At 27.6% G+C, this 17465-nt stretch overlaps 2 protein-coding genes and 1 long non-coding RNA gene across 3 annotated transcripts; 2 read left to right on the top strand and 1 right to left on the bottom strand.

The window, feature by feature from the left end:
• The first annotated feature begins 365 nt into the window (after window positions 1-365).
• On the top strand, window positions 366-3485 carry LOC125819791 (nicotinate N-methyltransferase 1-like). Its single transcript, XM_049499234.1, has 4 exons — window positions 366-747; window positions 1255-1676; window positions 2146-2210; window positions 2975-3485. Exons 1-4 carry the CDS (start codon window positions 452-454, stop codon window positions 3278-3280), a joined length of 1089 nt encoding a protein of 362 aa, XP_049355191.1. The 5' UTR covers window positions 366-451; the 3' UTR covers window positions 3281-3485.
• Window positions 1344-6707, bottom strand: LOC125819793 (uncharacterized). The gene is made up of 2 exons (XR_007442488.1): window positions 6609-6707; window positions 1344-1427 (listed from the first exon to the last, which is right to left on the bottom strand). It is a non-coding gene; the product is annotated as an uncharacterized LOC125819793 (long non-coding RNA).
• LOC125819792 (nicotinate N-methyltransferase 1-like) lies at window positions 5731-8045 on the top strand. Its single transcript, XM_049499235.1, has 4 exons — window positions 5731-6026; window positions 6436-6857; window positions 7376-7440; window positions 7647-8045. Exons 1-4 carry the CDS (start codon window positions 5731-5733, stop codon window positions 7944-7946), a joined length of 1083 nt encoding a protein of 360 aa, XP_049355192.1. The 3' UTR covers window positions 7947-8045.
• Window positions 8046-17465: the final 9420 nt, after the last annotated feature.

Here is a 17465-nt window from a genome sequence, read left to right as displayed (position 1 = left end):
GAAATTGGACATTTGAATGACAACTGACAAGTATGGTAAAGGTTGTTATCAATAATGGAGGGGTCCAAAGATCCGCTTACAAATACACATAAATTCATAAACTTCAAATTATAATTCATCTTTCATAAGTTTTGATTTGCTAAAAGCGAATGCAGAGTATTAATATCAGATTCATCAAAATCCATTATTTTCATAAATTGAAGCATAAAAATTCATACAAATTATTATAAGTATAGTAACTATAAAACTTAGAACTTAAAAAAACCCTCGATTTAATATTATTAAAACCATAAAACTTAAATTCTAGATCCGGTCATATAACTTACCCCTATATAAAGTGGCCACACTTGGCCAATAACTTTCCCACAATAAATACATGACATCCCTATAGCTAAAAGAAATAAAACATATTAGTTTCCAAAAAACAAGGCCCAAAAAAAGTGTAGAAACTATGGTGAATGCAAATGGGGAATCAAGCAACAACAATAATAATGCAAGATTAGCTATAATGGAATTAGCTAACATGATAAGTGTACCTATGTCCCTTAATGCCGTTGTTAAACTTAAGGTAGCTGATGCTATTTGGCAAAATGGATCAAATGCTCCACTCTCTCCTGTTGAAATTCTCGCTAAAATCCGCGGCCCTCAGGGTGGCGGGGATGCTGAGAACCTTCAACGAATTCTACGTATGCTCACAAGCTACAATGTGTTCAAGGAGCATGTTGTTGATGATGGCTCTCAAAGAAGGTATTTTTTAACGCTAATATTTTATATGATGTTTTGTTAGTGACGGATTTAAGATCTAAAATTAGTACATATGTATGGTACTTTTCTTCCAATTGCTTGGGAGAAAAAGAAAAGGTTAATTTTTATATTATTAATAAAATAATCAAGAACCTAAGAAAAGTTATGTATTAAACTTGATATAATGCTAATTTAATTTGTTTTAATTTGTTAGGCCTAGTATTGTTCATCTTCTTAATTAATCGAAGAAAGTCGATGCATAAATTTCTAATATGAGGTTCATTATTTTCCTTAATAGATGTGATTTTTCTGGTCCACACACTATATATCTATGTATTGGGCAATTGTCAGTGGAGTAACGTGATTGGTACGACATAAGTTATTTTTTATTAAAAACAATAATAGATTTCCATTGTGTTTCAACAATGTAATTTATATCCCATTCAACGATAATTTATATAGTCGATCCAAATTCATTATTCAGACATAGTTATGGTTCGTTGTATACAGATATTCGTTGACTGAGGTGGGAAAAACCCTAGTCACGGACGAGAATGGCTTATCTCATGGCTCGTACGTGCTCCAGCACCATCAGGACGCGTTAATGAGGGCGTGGACGATGGTTCATGAGGCCGTTAATGATTCATCGATAGAGCCATTTGTGAAGGCAAATGGTGAGCCAGCTTACAATTACTATGGAAAAAACCCAGAGATGAGTAGCCTTATGTTAAATGCAATGTCTGGAGTTTCTGTGCCATTTATGAAGGCAATTTTAGAGGGATATGATGGGTTTCAAGGTGTGAAAACACTAGTTGATGTTGGAGGAAGTGGTGGAGATTGCTTGAAGATGATTTTAGAAAAAAATACAAATATTGAACTTGGAATTAACTTTGATTTGCCTGAGGTGGTTGAAAAAGCCCCACAAATTCCTAGTAAGTTTCATTCTTTTATCTAACTATAATATCATATTCAATATAATTTCAGAATCTAGAAAAGGTAGTATGTACGGACTACGAACTCTTACTCATACTCATTTGTTCCTCTTTAGTTGTCATGCTGTGTTTTTCCAGAGTCAGTTTAACTAATTTTCAAAGTTAAATTAGATTACATTAATTTTTTTTTTAATATTCATAAACTATACAAAAATTACTACATAATTGCATTTTTTCCCACATCAACATGATAAAAAAAAATACATCTTAAAATGTAAGTCAAAGTTCATATTATTTAACTCTAAAAAAAATTATGAGAGCTAAAGAGGAACACTTTGTACTCTTAATTAAGTTACAATTCAATTAGTGTTTTTTGCAAATTGAATTGTTTTAAAATGTTTTGATATTTGCAATATGTGGCTATTATATGATAGTAGGGCCAAATTTAAGATAAGTTTTTGGCGTGTAGGTATTAAACACGTTGGTGGTGATATGTTTGATTACATACCAAAGGGGGATGCTATTTACATGAAGGTAATTGTCAAATCTATTTTGTTTCTACTTTAAATTATTGAACTAGATATGTGTCTAAGTATCTACCACATGAAAGAAGTAGTTGGGTTATGTTGATTTCAGATATTATGTATTTTGTTTGAACATTAATTGGCAATAGGAGTTTCGAATTGTAGACCACACCTTTTTTTTCTCTAATTTGTTTTCTTTTCCATGGACAAGACCTAAGGTAGTAGGGTAAGTGCATCATACAAATCAGTTCCCTTTTTGTATGAACGATCTTTAAATTATAAATATTTTTTTTCTTTTCCAAGAAGAAAAAAAAGTAAGTGAGAAAATGACAAACATAATTCTTTATGTTTGGGGCTAAGATTAAATCAAAAGTATAGTTTAGTTTGATTTATTTATAATAAATGTCTTTTAATTTGGGTTTGCTTTACATTTATGTTCTCTAATTTTGGGTGTGCACATGTCAACACTTAAACTTGTATAAACTTGAACAACTAGACACATGAGTTCTACATGACATACACGTTGGACACAATGTAGGACACAAATTGCCATGTAGGATGCCACATAGGATATGTGTGTTTATTAGTTCAACTTTATATACGTTTAAATGTCTATTTGTGCACTTTCAAAATTGAAGGCATAAATATCAGCTAAAGTATTTTGACAAAATCAATATGCTAGTACTAGTATAAATGTTTTAGTGAAATGTTAATAACATGTTTATAATCACAAGTTTCGAAACTTAACATAATTTGTGACATGGATACATGTAGTGGGTGCTAACAACATGGACAGATGATGAATGCAAAGAAATAATGAAGAGTTGTTACAATGCACTTCCAGAGAAAGGTAAATTTATTGCTTGTGAGCCAGTTTTGCCTCACCATACTGATGATAGCAAGAGAACTAGGGCACTTCTTGAAGGTGACATTTTTGTCATGACTATTTACCGTGCCAAGGGCAAGCACCGTACTGAGGAAGAATATCGGCAGCTCGGACGAGCTGCCGGTTTCAATGATTGCAAGGGTTTTTACATCGATCATTTTTTTACGATTCTTGAATTTCACAAGTCGTCATGAATATAATTGTGAGATGTTAGTGGTACGAACGTAGTTCTGATTTAACATTAAAATAAATGTACGGTATTGTAGTTGTAAAATAGAACTACGTTTTCTACTTTATATGAGGATGGAAGATTGGAGTCTTTTATTTATCGATGGAAAAACTTTGAGAAAGGAGTAGCACGATTTGGAGTGAATATTACTTTTATCTATTTATTATTTATATAAGAAAAGAGTAGGAAAATATCTTTAATTTTTCTAACATACAAATTCATATTGTCAATTCAACGGTATTTTGTAAAAAAAATTTCACTAAACTAAGCAAAAAGCAGAATCAAAACATAACCTATTTGTTCTAACCAAATAAGTAAAAATAAAAATAAAACAGTAACAAAACATTGAAAAGCCTAAAGCAAAACTCTATATTGTGCACCTATGATCCATCCATCCATCCTATTCAAAATGTTGCTCTTTAAATAAGACATAAATGAATTACTACAATTTTTCATTGTCTTTTTTAAAAAATAAATAAATAATTAATATATATTTCAATTTATTTGTCTTAATTTGATTTGATATGCAATTTTAAGACTGTAAAGAGTTTTTTAAAATTTTACAGTCTTAAAGTCTTAAACTAAGAATATATAATGAATTATTTTTTAAAAAAAAATTATGATCTTAAATATCATCTAATCAGATAATAAATTTAAAGGACTATTAGATTGAAAATAAATATTTTTTAAAAAAATAGATTTAAAATAATTAAAGCTAGACGGAAAAAAAAATCAAGAAAGAGTGTATATATCTATCACGTGAAAGACAGATGATTTGTTGCTTTCAAATAGTATGGATTTTGTTTGACTTGAGTCCCTACTGATTTTAAACATTGATCATGGAGGGACAATTTTGGCAATTACTTTTTGAATTGTAGACCACACCTTCTTTTTTTTGTTTTTCTGTCCGGAATCCACATTGAAGCTCTGATTAAATTTGAATCGTGCACTGTAAGGTCCATTTGGTGATGAAGGTTCCAATATGATTTTTTTCCCATATTCATGACTTGAATATGAGACTTTTGATTAAGGGTGAAATAATCCCACCATTGTACCACAATCCATGTCGGTAGACCACACCTTTCTAATATGCAATTTCTCATATTTTCTTGTATGTTCGATTGGAGGAAAACTATGTAAAAAAATGATTTAGTTGAAAATATAATTAGAAAAGTTCATTATATCTTAGAAATTGCAACACAAAAATATTTATCTTTATGGATTAAGTAAAATAAACATATATTGTTTATTATAGAGGTAATTAATAGCGTACTTTGTAGTTAGTTATAGATACACATTAATTTAAAGTTAAAATTATGTAAATTAAGTGCACAAAGTTTGTATCTTGTAAGAGTCATCTAGGTATAAAGTTTGTATTGTCATAGGAGTAACAAAAATAAATCTTTGACTATATAATTTTTTTAAATACTTTAAATTGTTAATTATTATGACTTATTTCTTTTTTCTTCAATGTAACTTTTAAATGTAGAAATATGTTTTTTAAGAAATTGGCATTTTATATATGAATTTATACAAAAAATTAAATAGTTTTGATCTTAATATGCTGAATTATATCTGATCAAGTTAAATAGAGGGAAAATAATTAGTAATGGAAGCACATATGTATAGCCTAGTGATTAGTAAAATAGATTGAAAATTATGAGATTTTCTATTAAAATTTTATCAGAAGCAAGAATACTAGGTATTTTTTCCTATTTTCAGAATCTTGATGGATAAAATTATACATTTATTGAGGATAGGTCACGAAATCTCATAAAATTAATCGAAGTACAAGCAAACTAGACAATAATACACTACGACTATTAAAATCATAGTGGAAATAGGACATTTGAATGACAAGTATGCTAAAGGTAATTGCTATCAATACATGGGATGATTTGAAGACCCGACGTAAATTCATAAGTTTCAAATTCTAAGTTTATCTAAACTTAGCTTTACAAAAGATTTAATACTAAAACCACAAATATTAAATCTATAAAAACTTTTAAATTTTGAATCTGGTCATACAACTTGGCACTTGCCCTATAAAGTAACAACATGGCCAATAAAGTTCTTACAATAAATACAACTTTGTCCCTAGCTTTTTTTGTTTCCCACCTGGTGTTCGGAGTCCACATTGAAACTTAGATTAAATTCGAATCGCACACTGCAGGTGGGTGGCGCTCCCAACAAAATTTTCTCCATACCCAGGACTCAAACCCAAGAACTTTGATTAAAGGTGAAACACTCCCACATGCACTACAAACCCATGTTGGTTACTTGACCCTAGCTATAAAGTAACAACACTTGGCCAATAAAGTTTTTTTTTTACTATAAATACATGGCATCCCTATAACTAAACAATATAACATATAGTTCCCAAAAAAAATAAGGCAAAAAAAAAGTGTAGAAGCCATGGAGAATGGAAATGGGGAAACAAGCAACAACAACAACAATAATGCAAGGTTAGCTATAATGGAATTAGCTAACATGATAAGTGTACCTATGTCCCTCAATGCCATTATCAAACTCAAGGTAGCTGATGCTATTTGGGAAGGTGGATCTAATGCTCCGCTCTCTCCCGCTGAAATTCTCGCTAAAATCCGTCCTCAGGGTGGCGGGGATGCTGAGAACCTTCAACGGATTCTACGCATGCTCACGAGCTATCGTGTGTTCGAGGAGCATGTAGTCGATGACGGCTCTCAAAGAAGGTACTTTAAAAAACTAACACTCTGTTTGAATGGTTGTTAAGTATTGCTTCATAATGCATATATTGTATTGTATCTTTTTAATAAATACAACGTTTGGATTGATTATGTCGTTCTCCGTCATTAAGAATGTCAGACATCGAATTTGAGTGATAAATCTACTAGAAAAGTAAGGTATGAGGTAATGCTACTATGAAAAGGTAGGGTAAAAGATAAAATAAAATTATTAAATACTCAAATAAAGACAAAAAGAAAAAAAATATTAAGGTTATGATGTAATCACACTATGGTTCCTAGTCCACACACTAGATATCTATATATGTTGGCAATTGCTAATGGAATCCAAAAGTAGAAACATGTTTGGTACGACAAAAGTTATTTTTGAGGCATAATTATTGTTTGTTGTATACAGCTATTCGTTGACTGAGGTGGGAAAAACCCTAGTCACGGACGAGAATGGCTTATCTCATGGCTTGTACGTGCTCCAACACCATCAGGACGAGTTAATGAGGGTGTGGACGATGGTTCATGAGACCGTTAATGATTCATCGTCTGATCCATTTGTGAAAGTATATGGTGAACGACCTTATAGTTACTATGGAAAAAACCCAGAGATGAATAGCCTTATGTTTAATGCAATGTCTGGAGTTTCTATGCCATTTATGAAGGCAATGTTAGAGAGATATGATGGATTTGAAGGTGTGAAAACACTTGTTGATGTTGGTGGAAGTGTTGGAGATTGCTTGAAGATGATTTTAGAAAAACATTCAAGTATTGAACTTGGAATCAACTTTGATTTGCCTAAGGTGGTTGAAAAAGCCCCACAAATTCCTCGTAAGTTTTGATCTTCTATTTTATTTAACTTTATTTAGTATATTTGAGATGCAATAATAACTTACATTAACAATTTCATAGGGAAGATTTGAAAAGGTAGTGTATACACAATATTTTACTCCTATTTTGTGAAGGTAGAGAGGTTGTTTTCCTCGACCTAAGTATAACACTTTCATATATTTGAGAGACATACTACATAAATATGCTCTTTAACTGGTTTCAGTTGACATTTATGTTATTCAACTTTAGGTGTATACAAGTAGACAATTAAACTTGTATAGAATTGAACAAGTAGACACACACATTCGTCGTCTTATGTGACATAATACACATAAAACGTCATGTATAACACAAATTGTGATGTCACGTAAGACGCATGTGTCTATTTGTGCACACAGAAACGAATGTTGAGATCTAGTCTTCCATCCGTTTAATTAATTGCAATATAAATATACGTGTGGCTAAATATGATGGTAGGGGTAGGGCCAATTTAAGATAAGTTTTTGGAGTACGTGCAGGTATAAAACACGTTGGTGGTGACATGCTCGATTACATACCAAAGGGCGATGCTATTTTCATGAAGGTAATTGACAAATATATTTTGTTTCTACTTTAAATTATTGAACTAGATATAGACAAATATATCACGTGAAAGAAGTAGACGAATGTTAGATATTTTGTAATATATCGAGGTTTAAATTGAACAGACATATCTGTTCATGAAAAAAACATGAATTTTAAAAGATTTACTGACTCTATATTTTGGTTTGCGACATGAATTGCATGTAGTGGATACTAGTAATATTTACAGATGATGAATGCAAGCAAATAATGAAAAGTTGTTACAATGCACTTCCAGAGAAAGGCAAATTTATTATTTGTGATCCAGTTTTGCCTCACCATACTGATGATAGCAAGAGAACTAGAGCCCTTCTTGAAAGTGACATTTATGTCATGGCTATTTATCGTGCCCAAGGCAAGCACCGCACTGAGGAAGAATACCGGCAGCTCGGTCGAGCTGCCGGTTTCACTGACTGCAAGGGTGTCTACATCGATCATTTCTTCACGATTCTTGAATTTTACAAGTAATGAATATAATTGTGAGTGGTACGAACGTACGTAGTTACGTTCTATGTGCTAATTATATGTTTCACATTAATAATAAACATGTGTGGTGTTGTTGTTGTACGTAGTTACTCTTTCAAAATACGTTTGATCCAATAATATCTCTCTCTATGCTCGTTCAAACATGGTGAGGGTTGTCTAAGTATGAAATCGAAGAGTAGTAGAAGAAGAAGAAGAGTGGTCTCCACCATCGATCTCTCGTATGATATTTGTATTAGTAGTATCTCATCTGAATCCCAAATCTTTTGTTGCTTATTGAATTTCAATTCAGGCGAGGACGAGAAAGGGAGGGAGGGGGGGGGGGGCGAGACTCGAGAGGCTAGTGAGAGTTTGAGAGAGAAAAGATATTTACTATAAAACTCCAAGTCTAATGATATAATGTAATTCTTTTAAATTATAATTATGTATAGTAAATACATAACACATGTTTATCTTACTATTTAAGCTTTTCATTAAAAATAACCTCGTATTTAAAATATGAGCGTATATTAACCAAATAAATATCCTCCTATTTATATCTCTCTTTTCTATTCCAAAACCTCTCCCCTGTCACTAACAACTTGCCTTCATTAATTTGAAGAAACGGTAGATTAAATGGGTTGGTAGATTTGAATTTAAGAAGTAGATGTATTTATTTTTTAAATTATGTAATATATTGATCAATTATAATATGTCACGTGACTATTTAAACTATAAAAAAGTCATTAAGTTTAAAATATTAGTTGAAAAATATTTGCAAATCCATAAATCCAAAAATAAATAAATAACATATATGATCCTTTTTTTATACATTAAAAATACTTTTAATCTTTTTCCATTAAAATAATTAAATGAACCAAAATAATAATAAAAGTATCATAGAAATGAGATGTGTGATGTGGAGCAAAGGAAGTGCCAATGGCATATCCTTTGGAAGATCCCATCCAATCCCAATATTCCATTTCACTCTTTTCTCCTACTTACTTTTTGGTCTAACTTTACCCAAAAGTGACAATACACTACTTGCTCAAGTCACCCCACTTTTTTTATTTGATATCACTTTTCGATGATGTTCGATATTTATTTTAAAACTTAATTATTAATAGTTTATATTTGTGTTGAAAAGTTTTATTTTTGTGAGTCAAAATATTTTTTATCAAGGATGATTTCGTTTTCAGAGTTTGAATGCGAGATATTTAATTAACTTGTTTGTATAGAAATTCATCACATTGTTCATAAGGATGAAACTAGAGGACTGATTACGAATTCAATAAAATTCAGTAATTTTTAATTAAATTTTGTATTTTTATTAAGAAATTACTTATAATTTTTTCCAAAAAAGCATTCTGAATTTTTAAAAAATTCAGAACATCTAAACTCAAATTTCTAAATCTGCTTCGCTATTACAAAACATAAAGCATTATTTTTTTATTGTCATCATGATCTAGGACAAAAGAACCAAGTGGCCACTATTATAAACACTATGCCAAGCCTTCTAAAACAAACCCTCTCTCCCCTTTCATGTGAGGCTTCCTTTGCATGGTTTTCCTAGTGGGCAACCACCCTTTTGCCACCAACTTTTTGGGCAAAAGGGTGGCGGCGGAAGAGGTGGCTCTCGTCGTTGATTCACCGGAGATGGTGGCTTCCTTCTTGGAATTATTGTCCATTGATAAATTCTCTTGGTGTTTTTTTTTTTTGTTGGAAAGGGCAACTTCTATCCTTTGGCATTTTAATGGAGGAAATGGTTAATGAAAAAGAAGAGCAATCTCAAGGAAAAGGCAGATTATTCATGTTAATCCTATCGATCTCTACTTAATTACTAGTCCTTAATATGAGTTATTGAGTTTTAATTATTACAATGAATATTGTTATGTGTTTGTGATCTATTTTAGTTATATGATCATGTTTGTGTACTAGGCCTCTTGGCCCATATAAAAAGAGTATTGTGTTTGTATTATAATGTTTGAGACTTCTTATGGTATCATATCATTATGTTATTTCAATTATTGATGAATTTTGATTGTGGTCCTAGCAAACTAAAATGTAAAGTTTATTCTTTTTGTGATATTCAGATTAATTAGGACTGGATTATATTACTATCACTAGATAATGTTGTCCGTGCTATGCACGGGCCCAATAATATAAATGGTATATTCTGGGGCTAATAACCAAGTTTTTGAAGCGATTGTTTGCGCGGATAAAGGAATAAGTTTTTTTATCATAAACCTGTACTTTCTTTGACGCTATTTAAGGCATAATAAGACTACCCACATACAACATTTTTGAAATATTTTTATGTTGTCAATTATCATGATTTATAGCATTTTTACGATAGATTCACTTCAAGAATCAGTAGAATTTTTTGTATTTTTTTTCAAAACATATTTTATGTTGTCAATTATTATGATTTATAGTATTTTTACGCAATTTTTAAATATAAAAAAAAAATAAGACAAATAAATTAAAATGGACCCAATATATGTTATTTTTGTTGTCTCAATTTATGTGACACAAATGAAATTTGGATAATCATCCAAATTTTCATATTTTTAAAAAAAATGTTTGAAGTTATTAATTATTGTGATTTATAATATTTTTTATGTAACTTTGAAATAATGTACATTACTGGTCACTTTGTCCTAATTTATGTGATATGGATAAAATTACAAAATTAACCCTTTTAAAATGTCTTTCAGATATTTTAAGTTGTTAGTTATTATTATTTATAATACTTTTTTGGTAATATTAAAATGATATCTGTTATTTTATCTGTCCCAATATATGTGAGCCTGATAGAATTCTGAGAGTCAGCCTATGTTATTATATATCTTTTAAATATTTTAAATTGGTAATTATTGTAATTTTAATGCTTTTTAAGTCATTTGTAAATGATATATGTTGCTTCCTTGATTGGGATTTTTCCATTTGTGAGATATATATATATACATATCGTGCTATGCACGGGCCCAATAATATAAATGGTATGTTTTGGGGCTAATAACCGAGTTTTTGAAGCGATTGTTTGCGTGGATAAAGGAATAAGTTTTTTTTATCACAAACCTGTACTTTCTTTGACGCTATTTAAGGCATAATAAGACTACCCACATGCAACATTTTTGAAATATTTTATGTTGTCAATTATCATAATTTATAGTATTTTTACGATAGATTCACTTCAAGAATCAATGGAATTTTTTGTATTTTTTTTTCAAAACATATTTTATGTTGTCAATTATCATGATTTATAGTATTTTTACACAATTTTTAAATATAAAAAAAAAATAAGACAAATAAATTAAAATGGACCCAATATATGTTATTTTTGTTGTCTCAATTTATGTGACACAAATGAAATTTGGAGAGTCATCCAAATTTTCATATTTTTTTTAAAAATGTTTGAAGTTATTAATTGTTGTGATTTATAATATTTTTTATGTAACTTTGAAATAATGTACATTACTGGTCACTTTGTCCTAATTTATGTGATATGGATAAAATTACAAAATTAACCCTTTTAAAATGTCTTTCAGATATTTTAAGTTGTTAATTATTATTATTTATAATACTTTTTGGTAATATTAAAATGATATGTGTTATTTTTTCTGTCCCAATATATGTGAACCTGATAGAATTCTGAGAGTCAACCTATTTTATTATATAGCTTTTAAATATTTTAAAGCTTTTTAAGTCATTTGTAAATGATATATGTTGCTTCCTTGATTGGGACTTTTCCATTTGTGAGATATATAATATATAATATTCAAGATTGGGAAAAGTCTCAATCTTGAATATTATATATTATACTTGGGCCTAAACTCTATTATATATTATAAAAAAAATACTTGGGTATAAAATAGAATTTTAAAAGTCCCACAAGTATAATATATAATATTCAAGATTGGGAAAGTCCCAATCTTGAATATTATATATTATACTTGGGCCTAAACTCTCTTTTATAATATAGTAGAATAGAAAATAGAATAGAAAAAAGTAGAATATTTGGGTATAAAATAGAATTTTAAAAGTCCCACAAGTATAATATATATTATTCAAGATTGGGAAAAGTCTCAATCTTGAATATTATATATTATACTTGGGCCTAAACTCTCTTTTATAATATAGTAGAAAATATAAAGTAACTATATAAGTTAATAAATTTGTGTATCATGGTCAAAGTTAGCGTGTACAAAACCGAATCGAAAACCGAATCAAACCGCAAATCGAGTCAAACCAAAAAAAAATCCGACTAGTGGTTTGGTTTGACTTGGTTTGGTATTGAGAAAAAAATCCGACTATATTTGGGTTTGTTTGGTTTTAACTAAAAAAAAGCAGCCCAAGACCAAACCAACCCGACATTATATATGTAATTTTAAAATTTTATTTTATACATAAAAATATTTACTTTGATATAATTTTAAAATATTTCTTATAGTATTTCATAGTTTTTATCTTTTAATATATTATTTTAAGTTTAAAACTTAGAATTCGGAATGGTCCAATAAAGATTATAGTTCATAGATGTTGATAACTACAATAAAACTTAAATCAAAATCAAATTAATACTAATGCAAAAAGAAAATCAATTCAACACTAAGAATGACAATAATATTGAATATTTGTTCTTTAGTTTTACATTGGATTAGACAATTAAAATACATAATCTAAATTTAATTTTCCTTAAATATTTAGTAATGTAACTAATACTTATTAAACTTATTTTAGCATGATTTAGTACTTTTAAATTATAATCATTTTCATTATGACTTTACAATATTTATTTTATATGATGATTTCATTATTATTTTTTATTGAATATTTTTGTGTCATCAATACTCATCTCATATTTTGTGTTATTTTTTTAAGAAACACCTTAGATAATTGTATTTTGGTTGGACTAAAGAAATATTTGGAGCACAAGTTAATTATATGTTTGTATGCAAACTTTACCGAAAAAATTCGAGGTTTATTAGTTTTGTTTGATTTATAAATTTTAAAATTCAACACAATGGTTTGGTTTGGTATTTGAAAAACCCAAACCAACCCGAGGTTGAAAAACCCGAAAAAATCCAAATTTTATTAGTTTGGTTTGGTTTATAAATTTAAAAATTTTACACAAATGGTTTGGTTTGATAGTTGAAAAACTCGAACCAACCCGGTCATGTACACCCCTAGTCAAAGCGATAAAAACAAATGCACATATTCTTAACCAAAAATTACAAAATTTATCGATATTTAAGAGATTAAAATGTTAATTTAATCTTCTCTCACATTGTATTGAAGTTTGCTGATAATGTAAAAGTATTGTATATCGTAAAAGCATTCTCCTTTAGTTTATTCATTCAAAATTCCTATGGAATTCCATGATCAAAATGCAAATTTTCCAAGAAAGAAAATAAATACTCCATCCGTTCACTTTTTACTTGTTACTTATTTCAATAATTATTTTCTTAATAGATATGCCTGATCAAACTGTGACAAGTAAAAGTGAACGGAAAAGTACAATACTACGTTTTTATTCATCACCATCAAGGTTAGTGTACGTGATGTATTTATTTTCCTTTAGATTCTTGTCATTTAGCGATTATAAAAAATTTCCACACTAATGGTAGTTGGTAGAAATAATTATACTTATAATTATAAAATTTTCATCGGTAATAGAATGCTTAAAATAATTTCATATATTTTGAAAAATTAGAAACTGGATTTATCTATTTTATCTTTATTTATGTCTTAATATAATATAGAATGTGTTCAGAACAGAGGAAAATTGTTTTTCATTTTTCTCATATTTATTTGGTATATTTTTTTGAAACATTTTCTATAGGAAAACAAGTTTCTTAAAAGTGAGAAAAATGATTAATTTCTTAGTGAAAATAAGAAAAACAAAATCCAAAAGTGACATTTTTTATTTCACATTGAGTGTGTCCTCTTCACCCTTTAAACACACCTCATTTTTCACCCTCAACCCCACCACACCCCGCACCTATCTTTCGCTTCCTCCTCTCATATATTGTATTTATATGAGTCAATTCCCTAAATGGTCACCCAAGTTTAGAGAATTGCTTTGAAATATCATTTATGTTTCATTTAGGACTAAAATATCACTCAACTATCACTATTTTCCTCCAAATATACTTGACACTTCAAAAACCCCATTCTCTCCTAGTTGGCATGACATATCATTTAAGTCTTCTTTTAATAATAGACTAATTTGATTCATTAAACCCATTTAACTAAAATAATAATCATAATATTTTTTAATATATATATATATATATATATATATATTAGTTTATTAAGAATAAATCTTCATACTTAAGAATATTTTATTATAATTAAGCTTTTTATAATTTATGTTATGAAGAATAGTTTTTTAAAACGTACTATAATATCATCAATTTTGAATACTTATAAACATATACATTCAAAAAAAAAATATCGATATACAAATCACTCCTGAATGCTAACTTACATCAAATAATCATAAATGTTATAATTAATCAATAATATTAAATGTCAATTAACTATTACAATAAAATTAATTGTGTATTTTGAAATTCATGCTTACAATATTTTTTTCTTGAAAAAAAAAGAAAGTGAATAATATTATTACTATTTTTTTATCCAAAAAAATAAATACTAAATATCTCAATATCTCCTTCTATTCTAGTTGATATGTCATGTTATTAAATCATCATTTAAAAAAATAATAGACCTATTTCTTTCATCAAACTTATGTCTTTACAAAACAAATATATAAATTACATGAGAATTTATGAAGATTATAAAAAAATTAAAAAAACTAATTCCTTTTTATTTTTTTACCAAACAAAATCCAATGAAAAAACTTTGTGTGCAATTATTACTTGGTAATTTTCAAAATTCCTAAGTAAATTATTTGAAAAGTTTAAGCAATTTTTTTCATAAAAGTATTCAAATAAATTTGTAAGGCTGACAAAAAAGTTGGTAAGAAAGATAAAATTATTATTTAACTTTTTTTTTAATTTAATTTTTTATTTTTATTCTTTTATTGCTATATTATATTATATTTTAACTTATTATACCATTAAACACCAATATATATTCTTATATCATCCAACTTCATGAAATACAAGTAATAATTAATTGAATTGCCTATTTTAATTCAATAATATACATATTATATGAGATTAATATACTAATAAATAAAGATCAAAATTTTATTTTCTAATATAAATATTATTCACTTTCTATTTTCTTTTCAAAAAAAGATACTATAAGTATGGATTTCAAAGTACCTAATTAATTATTTTTAATAGTTAATTGACCTTTAATGTTATTGATCCATTAAATAATATATGATTAATTGATATAAGTTGACATCCATGAGTGATTTATATATAATATATATGTGTTTATAAGTAATCTAAATTGATGACATTAAGTTTTGAAAAAAACTATTCTTCATAGCATAAAAAAATAAAAAAATAATTATGATAAAAGATTTTTAAGGATGAAAATTTCTTCTCAATAAACTAATATATACTTTTTAGAAAATAATAAGATCATTATTTTAGTCAAATGAGTTTGATGAATAAATAAGTCTATTCTTAAAAAAAAAGTCTTCAAAGACATGTCATGCCAACTAGGAGAGAGAGAGGGACTTTTGAAGTGTCAAGTATATTTGGAGAAAAATAGGAATAGTTGAGTAATATTTTGGTCATAAATGAAACATAAATGATTTGTCAAGGCAATTTCTTGAACTTGGGTGACCATTTAGGGAATTGACTCTATTTATATAGGAATACTTTATGATATTAACTTTTCCTTACGTACTAAACGTAACTTATTTTCATGAAATAAATATCTTGTAAGAACACATTTTCCTTCCTACCGAACACACCATAATTTTTTTTCATTATCTACTTGATCTACTAGAATATTTAGAGTTTTTAGAACAATTACAGCTTATAAAGATAAACAAACTAATTTAATAATTTTATCTTAAACTTTTAAAATAATAAATAATTTAAATAAATTATTTTAATAATCACGACAGATAATTTGAATATGTTAAAAAGTACTTCAATTAACATAAATCTAAAATCTTTGTTTCATCGATGAATATTATACGACAAACGAAAAATGAAAGACACGTACTTGGTAAAGTCATGGTAATTTATTTCTAGAATATCATGTAAACGCTAAATTTCCAAGAAAGAAAACAAATCCAATCGTACTTTTTCAAACATCATCATCAAGAAACGTAATACTCGAGTTTTAATACGGGTACTCAATATCAAATTCTAATAAAAAAAACTATAAAGAAAATAGCAGGAAAAAGTAAGTTTAATGCCGTCTATGCTCATTTTTATTTATATATTCAAAATTAAATTTTTACTTTTACTTATCATTTTTAACATATCAAGAAAATATATTATATATTTTATTTTATCATCAATATTAATTACTTATTCTCCAAATTATTTCTCTAAGATCTAAAATAATACATCAATCAATACAAGCATAGTAATAAAATAATCATATTAATTATTTTTTTTAAAAAAAATATACAAAATCTAAAATAAATAGTTTAACTCTATTTTAAAGGGAAAAATAACATGACCCGTGAGCTTCTTTAAAATTATTTCAATTTGTTGTGATCACAATTTTTCACCGCCTAGTCAAAAAATAATTTCATATATTCTGAATAGTTTAGATCTATTCTTAAACAATAAATAATTTGGTTCATTATATATTTATTAGAAATAATCAACTCTTAAAGATTCTTAATAGACTTTATTATTTTAATATCAACATCTTTATTAATTAATTTTCTCTCTACATATTGCATATTTATTATAAAATTCATGTACGCATGTCCAATGACTTCAATCAAATTCCTAAGAAAAGAACTTTTTATTATGATAATTATATAAATTTTATATATTATATTTAATAATAACAATAGCAAGAACATTGACAAAGGATAGTTGAAGAAAATTATTTTACATAGAACAATAGAATATCTCACGATTAAAAAAAAAATTAAGGATAGACAATTTCTGTCATATTTACAACAAAAATCCATCGCTTATCCTATTTGATAATGAATCAGTGACAAATAGTTTAAATATTTAGTTAGATATGAATTATTTATTGCCGAATTTCGTAATAATTTTTGCTCTCTTTTTAGTGTCTAATGTAGCATTTTTATTTTTTAGGGGAGGAAAATATTGTTCGGAAAAAGATAAAATAAATGTTAATGGATAGAGAAAATCATAGAAACTACTAAGCTGATATCACAATTTCCCTATAGAATACCACAAATGAAAGGGAAAAATTAAAGTCTTATTCTTATAAATGTATGCACTTAAATTCACCTACAACAAACAATAGTTAACTCTTCAAATAAAAGATGCATGACATACTCTATAATTTGGAAAATAAATGTATGATAACAAGTTAAATATGCTAATAGTATAAAATTATTTATACTGTCAGCGAATTAATGTAACTTAAATT

Source organism: Solanum verrucosum, unplaced genomic scaffold (assembly GCF_900185275.1).
Source record: "Solanum verrucosum unplaced genomic scaffold, falcon-dt-bn FXZP01000239.1, whole genome shotgun sequence".
NCBI classification, from domain to species: domain Eukaryota; kingdom Viridiplantae; phylum Streptophyta; class Magnoliopsida; order Solanales; family Solanaceae; genus Solanum; species Solanum verrucosum.
Note: the sequence above shows the minus strand (reverse complement) of the source record. Positions and strands in the feature narration are given on the sequence as shown.